This window comes from Coregonus clupeaformis, chromosome 1, assembly GCF_020615455.1.
Source record: "Coregonus clupeaformis isolate EN_2021a chromosome 1, ASM2061545v1, whole genome shotgun sequence".
Classification (NCBI taxonomy): Eukaryota; Metazoa; Chordata; class Actinopteri; order Salmoniformes; family Salmonidae; genus Coregonus; species Coregonus clupeaformis.
In genome coordinates, this window is record NC_059192.1 from 21,249,334 (window position 1) to 21,272,128 (window position 22,795).

At 45.5% G+C, this 22,795-nt stretch overlaps 1 protein-coding gene across 4 annotated transcripts in view; it reads left to right on the top strand.

The window, feature by feature from the left end:
• sema4gb (sema domain, immunoglobulin domain (Ig), transmembrane domain (TM) and short cytoplasmic domain, (semaphorin) 4Gb) overlaps positions 1 to 22,795 on the top strand; it is a 47,575-nt gene that overhangs the window by 24,077 nt on the left and 703 nt on the right. For 3 of the 4 annotated variants that reach the window (XM_041850184.2, XM_041850073.2, XM_041850261.2), the window contains 13 exons: positions 3,990 to 4,138; positions 4,645 to 4,707; positions 4,974 to 5,072; positions 5,231 to 5,324; positions 5,465 to 5,578; positions 9,624 to 9,778; positions 11,694 to 11,869; positions 13,905 to 14,043; positions 14,320 to 14,542; positions 14,688 to 14,803; positions 14,914 to 15,068; positions 15,634 to 15,695; positions 16,171 to 18,315. In XM_041850184.2, the coding sequence (XP_041706118.1) occupies positions 3,990 to 4,138; positions 4,645 to 4,707; positions 4,974 to 5,072; positions 5,231 to 5,324; positions 5,465 to 5,578; positions 9,624 to 9,778; positions 11,694 to 11,869; positions 13,905 to 14,043; positions 14,320 to 14,542; positions 14,688 to 14,803; positions 14,914 to 15,068; positions 15,634 to 15,695; positions 16,171 to 17,195 (2,570 nt within the window). In that variant the 3' untranslated portion in view covers positions 17,196 to 18,315. The remainder of the gene's footprint in view (positions 1 to 3,989; positions 4,139 to 4,644; positions 4,708 to 4,973; positions 5,073 to 5,230; positions 5,325 to 5,464; positions 5,579 to 9,623; positions 9,779 to 11,693; positions 11,870 to 13,904; positions 14,044 to 14,319; positions 14,543 to 14,687; positions 14,804 to 14,913; positions 15,069 to 15,633; positions 15,696 to 16,170; positions 18,316 to 22,795) is intronic. The other variant, XM_041850319.2, reaches the window with a different exon arrangement.

The following is a 22,795-nucleotide window of genomic DNA, read 5'->3' on the forward strand; positions in this document are numbered from 1 at the left end:
GCTCTCAATGATGCATCTGTAGAAGTTCATGAGGGTCTTCGGGGATATATTGGGAGGTAATGCGGTCGGCATTTGATGGTGAGATATTCCAGATTGGGAGAACAAAAGGACTTGAGTTCCTGTACGTTACCACAATCACACAACGAGTAGTTCTTTCTTCCTGTCCGCACGATGGACGGAGAACCACGCTGGCTGAATGAACAGGGACAATATATCCGGAGAGAGCCGTGATTCCGTAAAACAGAGTATGTTACAGTGCCTGATGTCTCTCTGGAAAGAGATCCTCGCCCTGAGATCGGCTACTTTATTGTCCAGGGACTGAATGTTAACGAGTAATATACTTGGAAGCGGTGGATGTTATGCACGCCTCCTGAGTCTGACTAGGAGCCATGGCCGCGGGAAGATGTTTTGGGTTGTGGGTGCTGTCGCCAATTTTTTTGTATTTTTTATTTCGATTTATCAGGGGGTGCTGCAGCACTCCTAGCACCCTTACTACCTAGCCCACTTCCTCTTCTCCGGCGGCGTCTTGGAGCAGCCCCTGGGATGAATGGAACTGCCTCAGGGAGTTCAAACAAATGATCAAATTCAGGGAAATCGAATTTGTGGTCGAAATGCTGGTAAGTGATCGATGATCAAATATACCTGTTATTTTCGTTGGATAGGAGCTAGAAACAGGGCGACCATGTCTGTCGTCGCCATCATATATAAGCTCCCAGTAATTCATTGGGTAAACCACCAATATTTCAGAATCACAGTGCCTTCTTCAGGGTAATATCATGAATGCTTTTTTAACCACAAGGGAGCATCGATCGATGAGTCTTCCTTTTGCTGAACAATTTAATTTATAGCACCTGCTCAAAACCATTGCATGTTTCTAAGTTGTAAGTCTTAATATCGTGGGGTAGTAGAAGTGATGCTTGTGTTTGAGATGGGGTATTGGGGGAGGGCATTTTAAGGGCATTCAGCAGGAGATGTGCCCCAGTGCTGTCAAATCATATAAGCGTACAAATGCCACAATTAGGGCAGTGTGTGTGTGTGTGTTTGTGTGTGTGTGTGTGCATGTGCTATTGGGGGAGGGGGTGCACAAGAAGGGTTCATTAGGGTTATCTCAATCACTGCATATTGTACAGCGTCTGAGCTTCATATCCCTTGAACAAATACAGCAGACAAACAACACAAGGTTACACATTTCTTTCATTCCTTTGTGTTTTGACCTTAATTCATGGAAACGGGTCAAACTAAATATTTTATCAGTAGTCTGGAACCTCTGATATGGGGGCAAGCTGCTCTGTTTCTATGAAGTGGTGAAAAATAAGTCATTGTTTTCATCTAGGCTGCTGTATTTAAGATGTGATCTTATTTAGTGCTGTAAAAAAAAGTGAGGAATATGGGATAGACTCCCGAGTGGCGCAGTGGTCTAAGGCCACTAGAGATCCTGGTTCGAATCCAGGCTCTGTCGTAGCCGGCCGCGACCGGGAGACCCATGGGGCAGCGCACAATTGGCCCAGCGTCGTCCAGGGTAGGGGAGGGAATGGCCGGCAGGGATGTAGCTCAGTTGGTAGAGCATGGCGTTTGCAACGGCAGGGTTGTGGGTTTGATTCCCACGGGGGGCCAGTATGAAAAAATAGAGATTAAGAATGAGATAGAGGCGGACAGAGATGGTGAGAATAAGTGGGAGGGGTGGACAGAAGGAGGGAGGAACAATGGAAAATGCACTGAGGAATATGAGTCAGCATGGCGTAGATGGGTATAATAATTTAGCACACATCCTCCTCTTTTCTCTCTTCCTCCTTCCTCTATCCTCCTCCCCCTCTTTTTCCTTTCCTCCTCCTTCTCCACCTCTGTTCCTCTTCTCCTCTCCTCTTCCTCCCCCCTTTACTTTGGTGAATTGATGGGAGTATGTCCCAGGCTGCTCGCAGTAATAAGATAACTCATATTCATGATGTCCCGCCTATTGATTTACTGGGGACGGATGCACGCTTGTCACAGTCAATCTGGTGCACTTCTCATTTACTTCTGATAGATACAGTGCATTCAGAAAGTATTCAGACCTGTTGACTTTTTCCACATTTTGTTACGTTACAGCCTTATTCTAAAATTGATTAAATAAAACATTTTCCTCATCAATCTACACACAATACCCTATAATGACAAAGTGAAAACAGGTTTTTAGAAATCTTTGCAAATGTATTACAAATAAAAAACAGAAATACCTTATTTACATAATTATTTAGAAGCTTTGCTATGAGACTCGAAATTGAGCTCAGGTGCATCCTGTTTCCATTGATCATCCTTGAGATGTTTCTACAACTTAATTGGACATGATTTGGAAAGGCACACACCTGTCTATATAAGGTTCCACAGTTGACAGTGCATGTCAAAGCAAAAACCAAGCCATGAGGTTGAAGGAATTGTCCGTAGAGCTCCGAGACAGGATTGTGTCCAGGCACAGATCTGGGGAAGGGTACCAAAACATTTCTGCAGCATTGAAGGTCCCCAAGAACGCAGTGTCCTCCATCATTCTTAAATGGAAAAAGTTTGGAACCACCAAGACTTTTCCTAGAGCTGGCCGCCCGGCCAAACTGAGTCATCGGGGGAGAAGGGAGGTGACCAAGAACCCGAAGGTCACTCTGACAGAGCTCCAGAGTTCCTCTGTAGAGATGGGAGAACCTTCCAGAAGGACAACCATCTCTGCAGCACTCCACCAATCTTTATGGTAGAATGGCCAGACGGAAGCTACTCCTTAGTAAAAGGCACATGACAGAACGATTGGAGTTTGCCAAAAGGCACCTGAAGGACTCTCAGACCATGAGAAACAAGATTCTCTGGTCTGATGAAACCAATATTGAACTCTTTGGCCTGAATGCCAAGCGTCACGTCTTGAGGAAACCTGGCACCATCCCTACGGTGAAGCATGGTGGTGGCAGTGTCATGCTGTGGGGATGTTTTTCAGCGACAGGGACTGGGAGACTAGTCAGGATCGAGGGAAAGATTAATAGAGCAGTACAGAAAGAAAGATCCTTGATGAAAACCTGCTCCAGAGCGCTCAGGACCTCAGACTGGGACGAAGGTTCACCTTCCAACAGGACAACGACCCTAAGCACACAGCCAAGACAACGCAGGAGTGGCTTCGGGACAAGTTTCTGAATGTCCTTGAGTGGCCCAGCCCGAGCCCGGACTTGAACTCAATCGAACATCTCTGGAGAGACCTGAAAATAGCTGTGCAGCGACGCTCCCCATCCAACCAGACAGAGCTTGAGAGGATCTGCAGTGAAGGTGTGCCAAGCTGGTAGCGTCCTACCCAAGAAGCTTTGAGGCTGTAATCGCTACCAAAGGTGCTTCAACAAAGTACTGAGTAAATGGTCTGAATACTTATGTAAATGTACTATTTCATTAATTTTTTTATTTTACTGTTTTTGCTTTGTCATCATGGGGTATTGTGTGTAGATTGATGAGGGGGGAAAAAAAACTATTTAATCAATTTCAGAATAAGGCTGTGTCGTAAACAAAATGTGGAAAAAGTCAAGAGGTCTGAATACTTTCCGAATGCACTGTAGTTAAGCTACCGGAAAAAATTATGAATCGGTCGAAAACACAACCTGCTATAGGGGCACCGAGACCATTGGAAAGAGGAAGTATGTGCATAGTTGAACATTCCAACTATATAACTTTAAGTACAACTTTAAGTACAGACAGTTTCATTCTATGAGGCAAGACTTACAGCATACCTAAGACTGGAATTCCACCAGACCCAACATAGTAATATTTGGGGGATGTTTTGTCATTGCGCTATATTTTCTTATTCTGAAAAGTGGAAGCATCAAATTGTGGGTTTAGTACTTGGCAGTAGTAATAGTAATTCTAGTTTTTTTCAGTACCAACACCATTCTGTGACTTTATTTGACCATGGGAAAACTGTAGAAATACCACAATGCAGGTTCAGTTAAATCGACCCCAAAGACTCAGTAAGTTTGTGTGTTTGTTTTCAGGCCTGTTGGGTTGCCAGCGTTTCAGCAGTCCATCTCAGAACTACAGCACACTTCTACTGGAGGAGGACAATGGGGTGCTGTACGTGGGGGCCAGGGGGGCTCTCTATGCCCTGGACACCACCAACATCTCCACGCCTGGCAACCTCACGGTGAGTGCAAGGATGCTATCTTGCTTAAGTTTAGATCGGCAATTAAATTGTATTGGATTTGTAACTGGTTAGCTGGTACAGCACATCATATCACATGACCGTTATGTTGCAATTTGCAAAACTAACCCTCTTTCAGAAATCTTTTTCTCTTTCACAACTTTTAAAGAGGACAGGCTAATAATAGCCTTAAGGGGATTTAGTAAATCCTATTGTACGTTAATTTTTTTATGTGTGGGCATTGGATTAAATGCATGGGGCAAGTTTACTCACGGGCCAACAGAATAGATTAAAACACAATATAGTTGATGGGAGTAACTTAATTATTAAAATGGAGTATTCACTGGAGTATTAAAATTGAGAATTCACTGGAGTATTAAAATGGGAGTATTCACTGGAGTATTGAAATTGAGTATTCACTGGAGTATTTAAATGTTGGCATGTTACACTGCCCATCCTCCCACTACCTCTTTGGGTGACATGAGAGGTCATTCTACTCCCCCTTACAGATTGACTGGGAAGCTTCGGCCGAGCAGAAGAAGCAGTGTCTCAACAAAGGAAAAAACAATCAGGTGCAACCCATTGCGTGTAGCTCACACTGCTCAACACACACATATCTCTCTCTCTCTGTGTCTGTATCTCTGTATCTCTCTCTCTCTTTCTCTCTCTCTCCTTATTAGATTGCCCAATCTAGTATAACAATGATGTGATGTTGTTATTATAATGTAATAATGTAGTCCTTATCAAGCAGGAGTCAAGTGAATGTGTTAACCTATGTCTTCAGGACTAGGTTGATGCTATATCGATGTATAACCGTCCTGTTTTGTCTCTCCTACAGACAGAGTGTTACAATCACATCCGCTTCCTACAGAGGTACAATGAGACTCACCTGTACGTCTGTGGCACACACGCCTTCAGGCCCCTCTGTGCTTACATAGTAAGAGCTGTTCTGTTGCTGGGAACTTCCCGGTTTACATTCTGTCTTCCAACGCACTGCCCATTAGCATGCTGTGTTATCTGCTTTGTTATGGTGATGGTGTGATTTATATTCCCATAGTGTAGTTATTGACCCTCTCTCTTCTTCTCCTCTATCAGGATGTGGAGCGCTTCAGTTTCTCCTCTGGCTTCGAGGAGGGCAGGGACCGGTGTCCCTACGACCCAGCCAAGGGCTACACCGGCCTCCTTGTTGGTAAGAACCTTAATCTACCCCCTGGGGTGCACTATTTTTCCCTAACCAAGCAGTAAGAATGGATTGAGAGACACTCTTCTATTCCTTATTCTGTGTTCTCGCTCTCTGATCCCTCCATATCTCTCTCTGTGGTCTGTCAGATGGTGAGATGTTCTCAGCCTCCCAGTATGAGTTCCGCAGCTCTCCGGACGTTCGTCGGAACTTCCCCTTCCCCACTCTGAGGACAGAGGAGGCCCCGACCAGGTGGCTGCTGGGTAAGGACCGATTATGACCCATGCCTTATCTTATACACATTGGTCACATTTTGTGGCTTGATCCCTACGGCTATGCAATTTTGGAATACCAATACCAAAACTGTCATTTTGATTCATAATACTACAACTATACGGTACTAAGCAGACCTGAGGGTATTTTCAAATACACAGCCGAAAAACAACAACTTAAAATAGACATGGTTGTAAATAGATGCCAATTTCCAAATACATTCTGGCAATATTCAACTACTTGTGAAAATAATTCAAGAAACTTTGTCTAAATACACTATATATACAAAGGTATGTGGACACCCCTTCCAATTAGTGAATTCAGCTATTTCAGCCACACCCGTTGCTGACAGGTGTATAAAATAGAGCACACAGCCACGCAATCTCCATAGAAACATATTAGTAGAATGGCCTTACTAAAGAGCTCAGTGACTTTCAACGTGGAACCGTCATAGGATGCCACCTTTCCAACAAGTCAGTTTGTTAAATTTCTGCCCTCCTACAGCTGCCCTGGTCAACTGTAACTGCTGTTATTGTGAAGTGGAAACGTCTAGGAGCAACAATGGCTCAGCCGCGAAGTGGTAGGCCACACAAGCTCACAGAATGGAACCGGCGAGTGCTGAAGCGCGTAGCGCGTAAAAATCATCTGTCCTCGGTTGCAACACTCACTACAGTTTGGGGAAGGCCCTTTCCTGTTTCAGCATCACAATGCCCCCGTGCACAAAAAAAGGTCCATACAGAAATGGTTTGTCGAGATTGTGTGGAAGACCATGACTGGCCTGCACAGAGCCCTGACCTCAAACCCATCAAACACCTTTGGGATGAATTGGAACGCTGACTGCAAGCCAGGCCTAATCGCCCAACATCAGTGCCCGACCTCACTATTGCTCTTGTGGCTGAATGGAAGCAAGTCCCCGCAGCAATGTTCCAACATCTAGTGGAAAGCCTTCCCAGAAGAGTGGAGGCTGTTATATCAGCAAAGAGGGGGACCAACTACATATTATCAATCAATCAATCAATTTTATTTTATATAGCCCTTCGTACATCAGCTAATATCTCGAAGTGCTGTACAGAAACCCAGCCTAAAACCCCAAACAGCTAGTAATGCAGGTGTAGAAGCACGGTGGCTAGGAAAAACTCCCTAGAAAGGCCAAAACCTAGGAAGAAACCTAGAGAGGAACCAGGCTATGAGGGGTGGCCAGTCCTCTTCTGGCTGTGCCGGGTGGAGATTATAACAGAACCATACCAAGATGTTCAAAAATGTTCATAAGTGACAAGCATGGTCAAATAATAATCAGGAATAAATCTCAGTTGGCTTTTCATAGCCGATCATTAAGAGTTGAAAACAGCAGGTCTGGGACAGGTAGGGGTTCCATAACCGCAGGCAGAACAGTTGAAACTGGAATAGCAGCAAGGCCAGGCGGACTGGGGACAGCAAGGAGTCACCACGGCCGGTAGTCCCGACGTATGGTCCTAGGGCTCAGGTCTCTCAGTTGGCTTTTCATAGCCGATCATTAAGAGTTGAAAACAGCAGGTCTGGGACAGGTAGGGGGTTTCGTAACCGCAGGCAGAACAGTTGAAACTGGAATAGCAGCAAGGCCAGGCGGACTGGGGACAGCAAGGTGTCAGCATGCCCGGTAGTCCTGACGTATGGTCCTAGGGCTCAGGTTCTCAGAGAGAAGAGAGAACGAGAGAATTAGAGAGAGCATACTTAAATTCACACAGGACACTGGATAAGACAGGAGAAGTACTCCAGGTATAACCAACTAACCCCAGCCCCCCGACACATAAACTACTGCAGCATAAATACTGGAGGCTGAGACAGGAGCGGTCCGGAGACACTGTGGCCCCATCCGAAGAAACCCCGGACAGGGCCAAACAGGAAGGATATAACCCCACCCACTCTGCCAAAGCACAGCCCCCGCACCACTAGAGGGATATCCTCAACCACCAACTTACAATCCTGAGACAAGGCCGAGTATAGCCCACAGAGGTCTCCACCACAGCACAAACCAAGGGGGGGCGCCAACCCAGACAGGAAGATCACGTCAGTAACTCAACCCCACTCAAGTGACGCACCCCTCCTAGGGACGGCATGAAAGAGCACCAGCAAGCCAGTGACTCAGCCCCTGTAACAGGGTTAGAGGCAGAGAACCCCAGTGGAGAGAGGGGAACCGGCCCGGCAGAGACAGCAAGTGCTGTTCGTTGCTCCAGAGCCTTTCCGTTCACCTTCACACTCCTGGGCCAGACTACACTCAATCATATGACCTACTGAAGAGATAAGTCTTCAGTAAAGACTTAAAGGTTGAGACGGAGTCTGCGTCTCTCACATGGGTAGGCAGACTGTTCCATAAAAATGGAGATCTATAGGAGAAAGCCCTGCCTCCCGCTGTTTGCTTAGAAATTCTAGGGACAATTAGGAGGCCTGCGTCTTGTGACCGTAGCGTACGTATTGGTATGTACGGCAGGACCAACTCGGAAAGATAGGTAGGAGCAAGCCCATGTAACGCTTTATAGGTTAACAGTAAAACCTTGAAATCAGCCCTTGCCTTAACAGGAAGCCAGTGTAGGGAAGCTAGCACTGGAGTAATATGTTCAAATTTCTTGGTTCTAGTCAGGATTCTAGCAGCCGTATTTAGCACTAACTGAAGTTTATTTAGTGCTTTATCCGGGTAGCCGGAAAGTAGAGCATTGCAGTAGTCTAACCTAGAAGTAACAAATGCATGGATTAATTTTTCTGCATCATTTTTGGACAGAAAATTTCTGATTTTTGCAATGTTACGTAGATGGAAAAAAGCTGTCCTTGAAACAGTCTTGATATGTTCGTCAAAAAGAGAGATCAGGGTCAAGAGTAACGCCGAGGTCCTTCACAGTTTTATTTGAGACGACTTTACAACCATCAAGATGAATTGTCAGATTTAACAGAAGATCTCTTTGTTTCTTGGGACCTAGAACAAGCATCTCTGTTTTGTCCGAGTTTAAAAGTAGAAAGTTTTCAGCCATCCACTTCCTTATGTCTGAAACACAGGCTTCTAGCGAGGGCAATTTTGGGGCTTCACCATGTTTCATTGAAATGTACAGCTGTGTGTCATCCGCATAGCAGTGAAAGTTAACATTATGTTTTCGAATAACATCCCCAAGAGGTAAAATATATAGTGAAAACAATAGTGGTCCTAAAACGGAACCTTGAGGAACACCGAAATGTACAGTTGATTTGTCGGAGGACAGACCATTCACAGAGACAAACTGATATCTTTCCGACAGGTAAGATCTAAACCAGGCCAGAACTTGTCCGTGTAGACCAATTTGGGTTTCCAGTCTCTCCAAAAGAATGTGGTGATCGATGGTGTCAAAGGCAGCACTAAGGTCTAGTAGCACAAAGACAGATGCAGAGCCTCGGTCTGACGCCATTAAAAGGTCATTTACCACCTTCACAAGTGCAGTCTCAGTGCTATGATGGGGTCTAAAACCAGACTGAAGCATTTCGTATACATTGTTTGTCTTCAGAAAGGCAGTGAGTTGCTGCGCAACAGCTTTTTCTAAAATTTTTGAGAGGAATGGAAGATTCGATATAGGCCGATAGTTTTTTATATTTTCCGGGTCAAGGTTTGGCTTTTTCAAATTGCCTATGTTTTCAACCAGTACTTAGTACCTGACCTGGTTTGAATATGGGCATTAATAATATTAATGCCCATAATTATGAAATGAGATGTTCGACGAGCAGGTGTCCACATACTTTTGGTCATGTACTGTAATTGTTTCTAAATGTATTTTAAAAGTAATTCAAATACAGTAAATAGTATTCAAACCAGGTCAGGTACTAAGTACTGGTTGAAAACATAGGCAATTTAATATTCATTCCTTCATAATACAAGATCTGCCTTCACCTTAGCATTCTTGAATTTATATACTGTGGTCATCCTTGCTTTCAGCCTACATTATCTGACAATAACATTAATCTCTCCATAGTATGTGCTTTGTCAGGAGTTGTACAGAATATACACAGAATGATGATGTTTTGCTATTGTATGAGCAGAGGCGGACTTTGTGGGCTCAGTGCTGCTGAAGGAGAGTGTCAACAGCTTGGTGGGTGATGACGACAAGATCTATTTCTTCTTCACCGAGAGGAGCCAGGAGCAGATGGCCTACCCCAGCCAGACCAGGGTGGCACGGGTGGCCCGCGTCTGCAAGGTAGGCCTGGAGGGGGACATGTGTTATGTCATTAGGGGTTGCCCAAGTGCAGGGAGAAATCGGAGGACGAGCTCAATGTCTGGAATGGAATAAATGAAACGTATCAAACACAAGGAAACCAGCCATTACTATGAGCCCGTCCTCCGATTTCGCCCTCCACCAGCCTCCACTAGACTTTTCTTGTACACAGGCTTTCTCCCAGAAGAGCTTCCCTTCTCATCAAAACTCCAGGCCAAACCTGGAGGGTTGGCAACCTTATATTGGATTAATTTACTGTACTTCTTGTTTTCAGTTCTGTAGCGTGCTTTTTCTTGTAGTTGTCTGTGTTTTTCATTCACGTTGTGCTCTCACCCACTGAGTGAACTTCAGGTTGATTATTGTCCTCCTCGCGTCTTCTGAGGGGCTTCACAGTGGGCCACTGTTTCCAGGCAGGGTAGAAGCCCACCCAACCCCCACTGCAATGGTAGACACTGTCTTTCTCTCCCCACTTTCTCTCTCTCTCTCTCTCTCTCCCTCTCGCTCTCGCTCTCTCTCCTCTCGCTCCCTCCTCCCACTCTCTCCCTCCTACCTAATTTTACTGGAGATCAGCGTCTCTCTGTCAGACACTGTGCCCAGAAACCACTCCTGGAGATACAGAAAACAGTTGTTTCACTCCTCCACCTCCACCTCCTCTTCTCTCTTTGGCTGTGCCTGGTGTAACTGTAATCTCCATATTTCATGCTTGCAGTCCGGCTCTTTAAAAAATGCAGCTTTCTGGGAATGGGGTCAAGTCTGCTGCCTGTGCCCACTTTGTGGTAATGGTGGTGGTGGAGGGGTAGAATGTGATGGATCCAGTCATAACTGGGCCACAACAGCCCATGCAGATGTCAATCTGGGGGGCGGGGGGGCACAGACTCGCCCCAGTGGCACAGTGGCAGTCATCCATGATGATGACAGTTGCAGCGGCAACAGATCCGCAGACACAGCAGGCATATCCTTAGGGTGCTATGCTGGGCGGGGGTCCTTGTGTCTGTTAACAGATATTATGAAGTGACAACATGATTAGCCACAGAGCGTGTGCATTACAATTCACCTGACAGGCTGTCAGCAACATCACCACAACCAACATCATCACAACCCAAATATCTTTAGTCTTCTATACCGGCTGCTTGTACCTAATTTTGAATGGCGGCCATCTTGCCTCTCTGTCCAGAGCTGGTTGCCAGCTCTCACCAGGGGTCTAATTCACTAGGGAGAAGATTAACCTTCAGTGCTGGTGTATTTCTCTGCTTAATCTTCTCTTTTTGTATTGAGAACAAAGCTATTGTTCTCGATGAAACAGCCCTTTTTATGTATGAGTGCTGTTTTGTGTTTGTTTTGGTTACTTTGTTTACTGTGACTACAGTATTTTGCGGCAGATACAGTACTGAGGCTGGTTAGAGAGATGATAGAGGTCTATGAAAGACAGAAATGAAGAGCGATGAGTGTATTAAAACCCTGCCATACAAAGAGAGGAGAAGTCTCTGCTCTAAATGAGGTGTGCTAAATCACCCTATTCAGGCTTCTTCTCAGTGACATCACCTCCGAGCGCCTCCTCCTCTGCTGCTGCTGCCCGAAATGCAATTAGATTAAATGTGTTCAAGTAGGCATACTGTGAGCCTCAACTGAACATTCTCATTCAATGGTACTCAGAACTGCTTCTAGTGTGTGTGGAGGGGTTGTGAGTAAGTGCGTGTGTGTGCGTGCAGGGGGGTGCGTGTGGGTCTGTGTGTCTGTCTCCGTGTGTGTATACAGTATGTGTATGAGTTTGTAGTAAACCTGTGGGTGTGTGTGTGTGTGTATGTGTGTATGTGTGTGTGTGGTACTGTATGAGTGTGTATCTGTGTGTGTGACTGATGACCGGTCCATCTCTCCCTTTCTCCGCCCTCCCTTCCAGGGTGACTGGGGCGGCCAGAGGACCTTGCAGAGGAAGTGGACATCCTTCCTGAAGGCTAGACTGGTGTGCTCCGTTCCTGACTATGAGCTCCACCTGAACGTGCTGCGTAGCGTCTTCGTCCTGGAGGGCCCAGACGTACACAGCACCGTCTTCTACGGGATCTTTGGCCTGGAATGGTAAGAGAATGGAGCAATGGGAGTTGTTGTCTACCATACCACTACTGGCTAATTGTCAACTGGCTCTATATTGTTGTGTGGTCATGCACTCACCACTTTGTATGCAGAGATTTGTGGTCTGTTGACTAGTGTAAGTAAATAGTAGTTTGTTGTGGTTATTGGAGTGTAGATGGTAGGCTGATAGTTAATGATGGGGAATGAGAGAGGCTGACATTGGGGCTGCAGGCTGCAGTAGGAGCATATCAATGACCCTGTCAGGCGAAGATAGAGTAGCAGGCAGCAGTGGTGTGTGTGTGTGTGTGTGTGTGTGTGTGTGTGTGTGTGTGTGGTCGTGTTTAACTCTACTTGTGGGGACCAGAAGTCCAAGAAAAAGTTGACCAACTGGGGACATTTTGTTGGTCCCCACAAGGTCAAATGCTATTTCTAGGGGGTTTAGGGTTAAGGTTAGAATTAGTGTTAGGGTTAGAATTAGGTTTAGGGTTAGGGTTATGAGATAGGGTTAGTGTTAGGGTTAGGGTTAGGAGCTAGGGTTGGGTTTAGGGTTAGGGTTAAGATTAGGTTTCTGGGTTAAGGTTAGGGTTAGGGTACGGGTACGGATTAGGTTTGGGGTTAGGGGTTAGGGAAAATAGGATTTTGAATGGGACTGAATTGTATGTCCCCACAAGGTTAGCTGCGCAAGACTGTGTGTGTGTGTGTGTGTGTGTGTGTGTGTGTGTGTATGTGTGTGCTATGTGCTCATATGGAAAATCAAGCGGTCACCGCGGTTCTGAGAATCCGATGGAGGGTAAAAACAGAAAAATATAGAATTCTCTCTCTCTCTCTCTCTCTCTCTCTCTCTCTCTCTCTCTCTCTCTCTCTATCTCTATCTCTCTCTCACTTACTGTCTCTCTCTCACTTACTCTGTCTCTCTCTCCCTTACTCTGTCTCTCTGTCTCTCTCTCTCTCTCTCTCTCTCTCTCTCTCTCTCTCTCTCTCTCTCTCTCTCTCTCTCTCTCTCTCTCTCTCTCTCTCTCTCTCTCTCTCTCTCTCTCTCTCTCACTCTGTCTCTCTCTCTCTCTCACCCTCCCCCATTTATGTAAAGCTAAAGTGCACCTTTGTGAGTTACACCCATCACCATGTGTGTGACCTGAGTGAGTAAGCGTGAGTAAGCCCTTGGGCAACAATGTATTACTCTGGGCAGATACCAGAAGAAGTCCAATGTCATTTTCTTCACTGGGTTGGTTGTGCGGGCTAAGGAGGACACACAATAGGCTTTATAGTGACTCACACAGGTTAATCATACCTGCAGGCTAGGAGCATTTGACAGTTATTTCACCTGATTCCTATCCACTAGCACACTTTGTGGCCATACACAGGACAAAACTACTCTTTCTTTCCTAGGTACTCCCCAACAGAGCCATGTCATGTGGCTTAGCGAGTGTGTCCCAAATTACACCTTACCTTGACCAGACTATTTGTCTCTAGTGGAAATAGGGTACTATAGGAAATAGGGTATCATTTTAAATACAGTCATCCAGTCAGTCTTTCACCCAAGCGTGTAGTCACAGGTAGTAAGAATTATGCCAACACAGTTGCGAGTACATAACTCAACTGCACATTGATTACGAATAAAGCATAAGCTTACTCCTGCTATAAGACAAGAGCTTACCCCTGTCAGTGACTCCCCATATCCCTGTTGAAGACAAAGGAAGGATAGAACTGTTACCCAAAACCAAACCCCCACTCTCCTTCCCACCAGTGGTAGAAAAAGTACCAAATTGTCATACTTGAGTAAAAGTAAAGATCCTTTATTTTTACTTAAGTACTTTACACCACTGCTTCCCACCCACCACAGCTTTCAGTGAATTATCTACTAAAACCTAACCAAGTCTATTGACATTTTCCCTCTCGGTGAGCGGATCACTGATATGTCTGAAATTTGTTCTGGGTGGCCGGTGGCAGTTACTTTCAAGAACAAGCTTCAATGTTTTATATAACGTTGAATTATTAATCTCTGACTTTTCTTCTGTGTCTTGGGGCATTTTTTCTCTCCCAGGAAAAATATCAAGGTGTCTGCGGTGTGCCAGTACTCCTTCACAGATATTCAGAGGGCCTTCGAGGGGCCTTACATGGAGGTGCAGGATTCCAAATGGAGGGAATATAGAGGGAAGGTTCCAGTACCAAGACCTGGCTCGGTAAACCTCTAGGAATACCCCTCAATCACCTCTCCCTCCCCTTTCCCCTGTTTCTTACCACCTTGGATCAATCTCAATACTCTCTACACAGTGTCCTCCTTTCCTCGTCTTCTTTCCTTCATCTAAAGACTGAATAGGTGAAAGCAGTACTTAGACTTGGCCGTCACCTGACTAGTTCTTTAATATGCTGGTGTAGAAGAGGAAGCCCCTTAATGCTTCTGATCTGTATTGACTGCTCTCTCTTTCCCTCTCTCTCACTGCCCTCCCTCCCTCCAGTGTATCACAAACATACACCGGTCCCAGGGCATCAACTCGTCCCGTGACCTCCCAGACAAGGTTTTGACCTTTGCGAGGCGCCACCCCCTGATGTCCACACAGGTCCACCCCATAGGAGGGCGCCCCCTAATTTTCAAGAGAAGTGTCAATTACGTCAAGATGGCCGTGCACCGGGTGGCAGCCCTGGACGGACACGTCTACACCGTGCTCTTCTTGGGAACTGGTGAGTCTGGCTAGGTATATAATGCATAATACATATGTTTTCTTGGAAGAATTTCATATGAATGTTATATGAGAGTTATATCAATGTTATATGAACATTATATAAACGTTGGATGAACATTATATGTCTGTGTTTTTCCTTGCAGATGAGGGCTGGCTGCACAGGGCTGTGGAGGTCGGAGGTCAAATGCACATCATAGAGGAGCTGCAGCTGTTTGAGGACCCTCAGCCTGTAGACAGCGTGGTCATCTCCCAGGCACAGGTACTATAAATTGCTCATACATGCTAATAACACGTTTTAAAGCATTGTAACTGCCAGTTGTAGGTACATTGTTACCAAATAGTCATGAAACATGAGCTCTCCTCCAACAGGGAAGTGTCTATGTGGGCTCCAACTCTGCAGTGCTCCAGGTCCCCTTGTCCTCCTGCCAGCGCTACACGTCCTGTTTCGACTGTGTGTTTGCCCGGGACCCCTTCTGTGGCTGGGACGGGGTGCTGTGTGTGGAAATTTCCTCATGCACAAACAGGTGAGGGCAGGCACAAACACGCGCACACACACACACACACACACGCACACACGCTAGTGGGATACTAGTGAGTGAGCCTGGGGACTGTTTTGTGTCTGGGCTGATCTACTCTGCATGAGTGAGCGTCAGACATTTTAATCTCCATTACTGCTGCAGACGCATCAGACTCTTCTGTGGTTTTCCTGTGGATTTGTTTATGTGCTTTGAGCACCGCATTAGTTTAAGAGAGAGTTTCATTACAATTCAAAGAAACCTTGCAGATCAACTGCTATCATATTTTAATAGGCTATGCTCTGAACATTCGATTTTGTTGTTTACATTCTTTTATTGACTTTAGCTGAACACACCATGAGGTACTTCTACTAAATGGGTGGATTGTTTGATTACATAAATACACAACCCAATGTCCTATTTTCTGTGTACTTCAATGAGTAATATGAAATTACTCTTGTTCAAATGTTATACCGTTTCTCTATGGCTAGTTTGTCTGTGTGTACAGTATGTGTGGGTGCCTACTGCCCTGAAAGCATAAATGAGAACTGACATTCTTCTGGCTCCTATTCAGCTCCAATCTCACCCAGGATATACAGAAAGGGAACAGAGGCTGTGACAACAGCACAGGAGCTGGTATGTACTGAACACACACACACACACACCACGTGTGTGCCCGTCGCTCTCAAACATAGGCACCGTACATTCACACGAACACGCACTCACACACACACAAGTTCTATTTTAAGGGATATCACGGCATTAATATATTCCGACATGTGGCTCTTTTGCCCACAAACCCAAACCATTTAAAGGCCATTAAGGGATTTCATTAGGTGTGCAGAGCTGTTACTACTCCCCCAGGCTGCTCCACTCACTTTAATCAGGTCCTCCTACATTAAATTAGAGGGCAGATAATCGAGCTGTCTGCATTGCAGGGTTCTGTCTGCTTACAGAAGCTTACTACGAATAAAGATGAGAAGTGATGCTGAAAGGTTAAGATGTCCTGTTACTCACCTCTGCGTTGATAATATGACCTGCCGTTTCTTTACATCTGTTTCTGTATTCATCTCTCTCTCTCTCTCTCTCTCTCTCTCTCTCTCTCTCTCAGTAGTCCACCGCAGGCGTACGGTGATGTCTGGGGACGACGTCCTCCTCCAGTGCGAGCTGCACTCCAACTTGGCCACGCCGCACTGGACACTGGATGGCCATGAGCTCCAGGGCTATGACCTCGACTCAGGCCACCGCGTGGGCACCGACGGTCTGCTCCTCATAGGCGCCCGGGCCGACCAGAGTGGAGACTACCGCTGCTACGCCGTGGAGAATGACATGTGGGTGCCAGTGAGGCTGTACACGGTGAGGGTGCACCCTGACTTGCCCTTCCCTGTGGGGCCAACAGTCATGACGAACACTTTATCAACCACCGCCACTACCGCCCCACCAAGCCCTTCTCTTCCCCCCAGCGGTCCCACCGAGCAGCCCCTGCCCTCCCCGCCTGCTCCCCTCCCCTCTGGACCCGAGTTCCAGACCTACAGGCACATGGAGGCCATGTATATCTCCCTGGTGGCTGTACTGGGTGGGCTGTGCCTGGTGTTGACCATAGTGCTGCTCTACGTCAGCTTCTGCACCCGAGGGCCCAACCAGGGCCGCAAGTACTCCCAGGAGGGGCTGCCCGAGTCGGGGGCCGCAGCCGAGAGAAAGAGGAGCTCCCACTCCCATCTGGAGCTCAAGACCATGTCCATCCACTGCAATGGCAGGCAGGACAGCAAGCGCGGACACCGCTCCCTGTCGGTATCCAACGTGGACGACATGGGCGACGGCTTCCTTCAGATTGTGCCCGGGGGAGGGTCTCCGGGGAAGTTGCTGCCCCCTCCTGCCCCGCCTCTCCCAATGCCGCCACCCCTGCCCTCCGCGGAGTACGCATCGTCAGAGTACGCCAACGGGATGTCAGCGACGTTACCCAGTGTCCTTCGCAAGATGAACGGCAACAACTACGTGCTGCTGAGGCAGACGGCAGACCCCGAGGGGAGCACGTCTCCCCTCTACCACTCGTTCACCGAAGAGCTCAACCGCATCCTAGAGAAGAGGAAGCACACACAAATGGACCCCCAGCTGCCAGACGAGAGCTCCGTCTAGCCCCCCACCTCACTTTCCCATTGATCTGTTTATTGGTTTAACCCAACAACCCCAGTGCGCCCCCAAGAGGCAGGGAGGTCTAACTTTTGTAATATACTGCTGCTGTTTACCCAGTGTCAAAGCAACCTGTGAGAGTATCCATACCTAAAACCCAATGTGCAGCTTCCTGTGACTCGAGACAAGTGGCCCACGTAATTTCACTACTGAACATTGGAGTAAAGAGGACTTTCTGACTTTTACCAAACTGGAGCAGTCATTGATATAGTCATGGTAACCATTTTGGACACACATTGTACTATTACATGGACCCTTTGATGGACTTTCAAGGACTTAAGGTCACATACATGATACATACACAAGTTAGTTACAATCCTACCTCAGATCCTTACCCTTTTGGGGAAGTAGGGTCAGTGCTGGTCTGGTCAGCTGACACACAGCGAGCACTGTGGTGCATTGTGGGACACGGGACAATGAGAGCCCAGGTCATATGACTAATGACCATGAAGTGAGATGGTGATGGATGTAAGAGTGTGAGGAACTATCAAAGCCTGTATGAACATTATAGACCATCGTCAAAACTATTGAATTCAGAGAACAATGGATACTGTAGTTTAGTGCCATACACGTCTATGATGGCTCTTAAAGACCCAGGACTACAGAACCTCATAAGAGAGCAAATATGGTTGGACAAATAATACATTTCAGTCATAATTTAATACCACACACTTATCTTCGTTTTCTTTTGTTCTTATGTAAATAGCAATAATATCGCTGTGGCAGCCATCAGTAGCAACCTGTTGAAATAATGCCCGTTGAAATGGTTGCGGCGAAACCAAATTGAAATGGAACTTTTTAGCATCTTTGTGTTGTTAGCGTCTGACTGTGTCAAAGGGGTAAAAAAATCAGCATGGATAGACGGCAGGTTTCATCTAAGCTTGGCCAGGATGAAGACTATCATTAAAGAATGACGACATCATTACGAAGAATGAAGACATCAAGACACTAGTCATCATTAATGACTAATCTCTGGTCAGATTGATCAGAGAAACTGAGTGATGATGATGATGATAGATCTGATTGTCAAAGATGTGTGAGCCCAACAGGAGACCAGAAGGCAAAGGTAAGACTGAGAGAAAGCTGTGTCCTGCAGGTGTTGTTGAAATACTTCACAATTACTATGAACATGTACATTGTCACTATGTCATTTGAACCTTTTTTCAAAGTCAAAGTCCACCACCACCACCACCACCACCACCAAATAGCTTCTGTCAAATTTGGTGCAACAAAAAGAAAACATCAGCTTTAATTTTCCTCTCCATAAAAGATGAAGGGCAGAGAGGTAGACATATTGATGTACAAAGTTTAGCAGTTTAGCAGATGTTATAGCGGGTGCAGCGAAATACTTGTGTTACTAGCTCCTAACAGTGCAGTACAAATGTCAAAAAAGTACACATAATAATCGAAAACTAGAAACGAGAAATCACGAATGTCAGAACAAATCCAGATAACAACCGAAATAACAGTGTATCAGTAATCCAAATGCAATCTATTTGTATATACGGTGCCTTCAGAAACTATTCATACCCCTTGACTTATTCCACATTTTGTGTTACAGCCTGAATTCAAAATTGATTAAATCGATTTTTTTCTCACCAATATACACAATACCTCATAATGACAAAGTGAAAACATGTTTTCTGAAATTTTTGCAAATGTATTGAAAATGAAATACAGAAATATCTTATTTACATAAGTATTCACACCCCTGAGTCAATACATGTTATAATCACATTTGGCAGCGATTACAGCTGTGAGTCTTTCTGGGTAAGTCTCTAAGAACTTTGCACACCTGGCCTTGCTGCTATTCCAGTTTCAACTGTTCTGCCTGCGGTTACGAAACCCCTACCTGTCCCAGACCTGCTGTTTTCAACTCTTAATGATCGGCTATGAAAAGCCAACTGAGAGACCTGAGCCCTAGGACCATACGTCGGGACTACCGGCCGTGGTGACTCCTTGCTGTCCCCAGTCCGCCTGGCCTTGCTGCTATTCCAGTTTCAACTGTTCTGCCTGCGGTTATGGAACCCCTACCTGTCCCAGACCTGCTGTTTTCAACTCTTAATGATCGGCTATGAAAAGCCAACTGAGATTTATTCCTGATTATTATTTGACCATGCTTGTCACTTATGAACATTTTTGAACATCTTGGCATGGTTCTGTTATAATCTTCACCCGGCACAGCCAGAAGAGGACTGGCCACCCCTCATAGCCTGGTTCCTCTCTAGGTTTCTTCCTAGGTTTTCGCCTTTCTAGGGAGTTTTTCCTAGCCACCGTGCTTCTACACCTGCATTACTAGCTGTTTGGGGTTTTAGGCTGGGTTTCTGTACAGCACTTCGAGATATTAGCTGATGTAAGAAGGGCTATATAAAATAAAATTGATTGATTGATTGATTGATTGATTGTACAATATTTGTCCATGATTCTTTTTACAATTCTTCAACCTCTGTCAAATTGGTTGTTGATCATTGCTAGACAGCCATAGATTAGACTTGCCATAGATTTTTCAAGATCATTTAAGTCAAAACTGTAACTAGGCCACTCAGGAACATTCAATCTCGTCTTGGTAAGCAACTCCTGTGTATATTTGGCCTTGTGTTTTAGGTTATTTTCCTGCTGAAAGGTGAATTTGTCTCCCAGTGTCTGTTGGAAAGCAGACTGAACCAGGTTATCCTCTAGGCTTTTGCCTGTGCTTAGCTCTATTCCGTTTATTTTTATCCTAAAAACTCCGTAGTCCTTGCCGATGATAAGCATATCCATAACATGATGCAGCCACCACCATGCTTGAAAATATGAAGAGTGGTACTTAGTGATGTGTTGTGTTGGATTTGCCCCAAACATAACGCTTTGTATTCAGGCTTCCTTCTTTTCACTCTGTCATTTAGGTTAGTATTGTGGAGTAACTACAATGTTGTTGATCCATCCTCAATTTTATCCTATCACAGCCATTAAACTCTGTAACTGTTTTAAAGTAACCATTGGCTTCATGGTGAAATCCCTGAGTGGTTTCCTTCCTCTCCGGCAACTGAGTTAGGAAGGACGCCTGTATCTTTGTAGTGACTGGGTATATTGATAAACCATCCAAAGTCTAATGAATAACTTCACCATGCTCAAAGGGATATTCAATGTCTGCTTTATTTATCTACCAATAGGTCACTTCTTTGAGAGGCATTGGAGAACCTCTCTGGTCTTGGTGGTTGAATCTGTGTTTGAAATTCACTGCTCGACTGTGGGGTACAGAGATGAGGTAGTCATTAAAAAATGATGTTAAACACTATTATTGCACACAGAGTGAGTCTTGCCATAACAAAGGGGTTGAATACTTATTGACTCAAGACATTTCAGCTTTTCATTTTTAATGAATTTCTAAAAATTTCTAAAAACATAATTACACTTTGACATTATGGGTTATTGTGTGTAGGTCAGTGACACAAAATCTCAATGTAATCCATTTTAAATTCAGGCTGTAACACATCAAAATGTGGAAAAATTCAAGGAGTGTGAATACTTTCTGAAGGCTCTGTACACCAGAAATATATACTAAGAATGATATATACAGTAGTAGATGTATTAAAATGAGTTATGTGAAGAATACAGTATATGGATACACAGTGTAAAAAACAGTATAAAAGAAACAGGTTGTTTGTGGTCCTCTGTAGCTCAACTGGTAGAGCACGGCGCTTGTAACGCCAAGGTAGTGGGTTCGATCCCCGGGACCACCCATACACAAAAAAAATAAAAAATTACGCACGCATGACTGTAAGTCGCTTTGGATAAAAGCGTCTGCTAAATGGCATATTATATTATATTATATAAACAGTCCAGTCCAGATTCCAGCCCAGGTTGTTGTTGGTGCTGTGTGTCCTTTGCTGTCACAAGCTGGTGGCTACATGCCAGACGAGCTATAGGACCTTCGCACAAAAAAAGACCTGCATTACTGTTACCTAACCCGCAACGCTCTCTCAATGTTTACGTGACATCAGTGTCAACGCAAAAACAACATATGACGCTAGAGACGACCGGGGACCTACTCCACTACTTCATTTCCTTGAGAGTCCACTCTGACCAAAGCAAGTAGTGGCTGTGTCTGAAATGGCATCCTTCTCTATATAGTGCACTACTTTTAGTGCACTATAGGGATATAAAAAGGCTCTGGCCAAAAGCAGTGCACTATATAGGGAATATGGTGCCGTACGGTGGAATATGCATCCAGCATAGGAACAAGATGACTGAAACGTATCTCACGGCAGCCAGTCAGTCGGTACTCTCTAAACCTGTCAAGGCTTGCCGTGTTAAATAGAGGCCTCTCCTCACCACAGTAAAGTGTTGAATCAGCTCTTGCCCGGCTGCTTCCCTGGTGGCTCGCAGCACAGCTCGCCGATTTGTGTATCTGTCACTGTGTTGCTGACAGTAACAGCGGCGCTTGGCATCGCTCATGGGCTGGACTCCATAGAGACACCAAGTGAAGGCTTGTTGTCCTTTTTTTGTGGAATCTATCGAACGCGGCCGAGCGGCACAGGGAAACATTTGACCTGTGTGTCCTGGTCAGTGATGAAGTGAGCTGATAGAGTAGGAGAGGGAGGGAGTGTGATATGTGTGTCTGTATTTGTGTGTGGGAAGGGGGCTGGCAGAAGCTGCTTTGCACCACCAGCAGGTTTCCTCCTTCTCCTCTTTACCCTCTCTCCCCATACCTTTATTCCCTCCCTCTCTTTCTCTCTATCGGTATATCCTCCCTTTTCCATTCCCTGTCCCCTCCACGCTACAGTATCATAATCCCGTCCTGCCCTCTTCTTCTCTCATTCCCCCTCTCCCCTAGGGCAGGGTTTCCCACACTTGGTCCTGGGTTCCCCCCCTGGGTGCACATTTTGGTTTTTGACCTAGCATTACACAACTGATTCAAATAACCAACTCATCATCAAGCTCTGATAATTTGAATCAGCTGTGTAGTGCTAGGGCAAAAACCAAAACGTGCACCCAGGGGGGGCCCAGGACCGAGTTTGGGAAACCCTGCCCTAGAGGACCCTGCTGAGTTCACAAACCTCCATGATAGCACCCCAATCAATTAAGCCTGGCCTTTAAACAGTGTCCGTGACCTTGTCTTTGGAAAGGGGCTACTGCAGTGTTCCTCAATCCTGTTCCCTAGGCCTGAAAGGACCCACAGGGTGTGCATGTTTTTGTTCTCGCCCAGCACTAATGAAAACACCCTATTCAACTAATCAAGGGCTTGGCAATGATTTATGTTGAATCAGGTGTTTTAGTGCTGGGCTATAACAGAGATGTGCCATCTCCCCATTGGTCATTATAATAGCCGAGCAGAACCTGGTTGATTAGAATATTTATGCACTATGACGTGTTTCATTACACATGCAGTTTTCACAAGGTTTCTCGGTAGAAGTGTAAGAAACGCAATGTCACATGACCATTATATTAATGTTGTACTAAAGCTTGTCTACAGCAGGGGTTAAGCAAGCCTGATGAATGTGTTTTGCTTATCTTATTATCTTTTCATGTAAAATAAATAATTATGTATCGAAAGTACAATCATA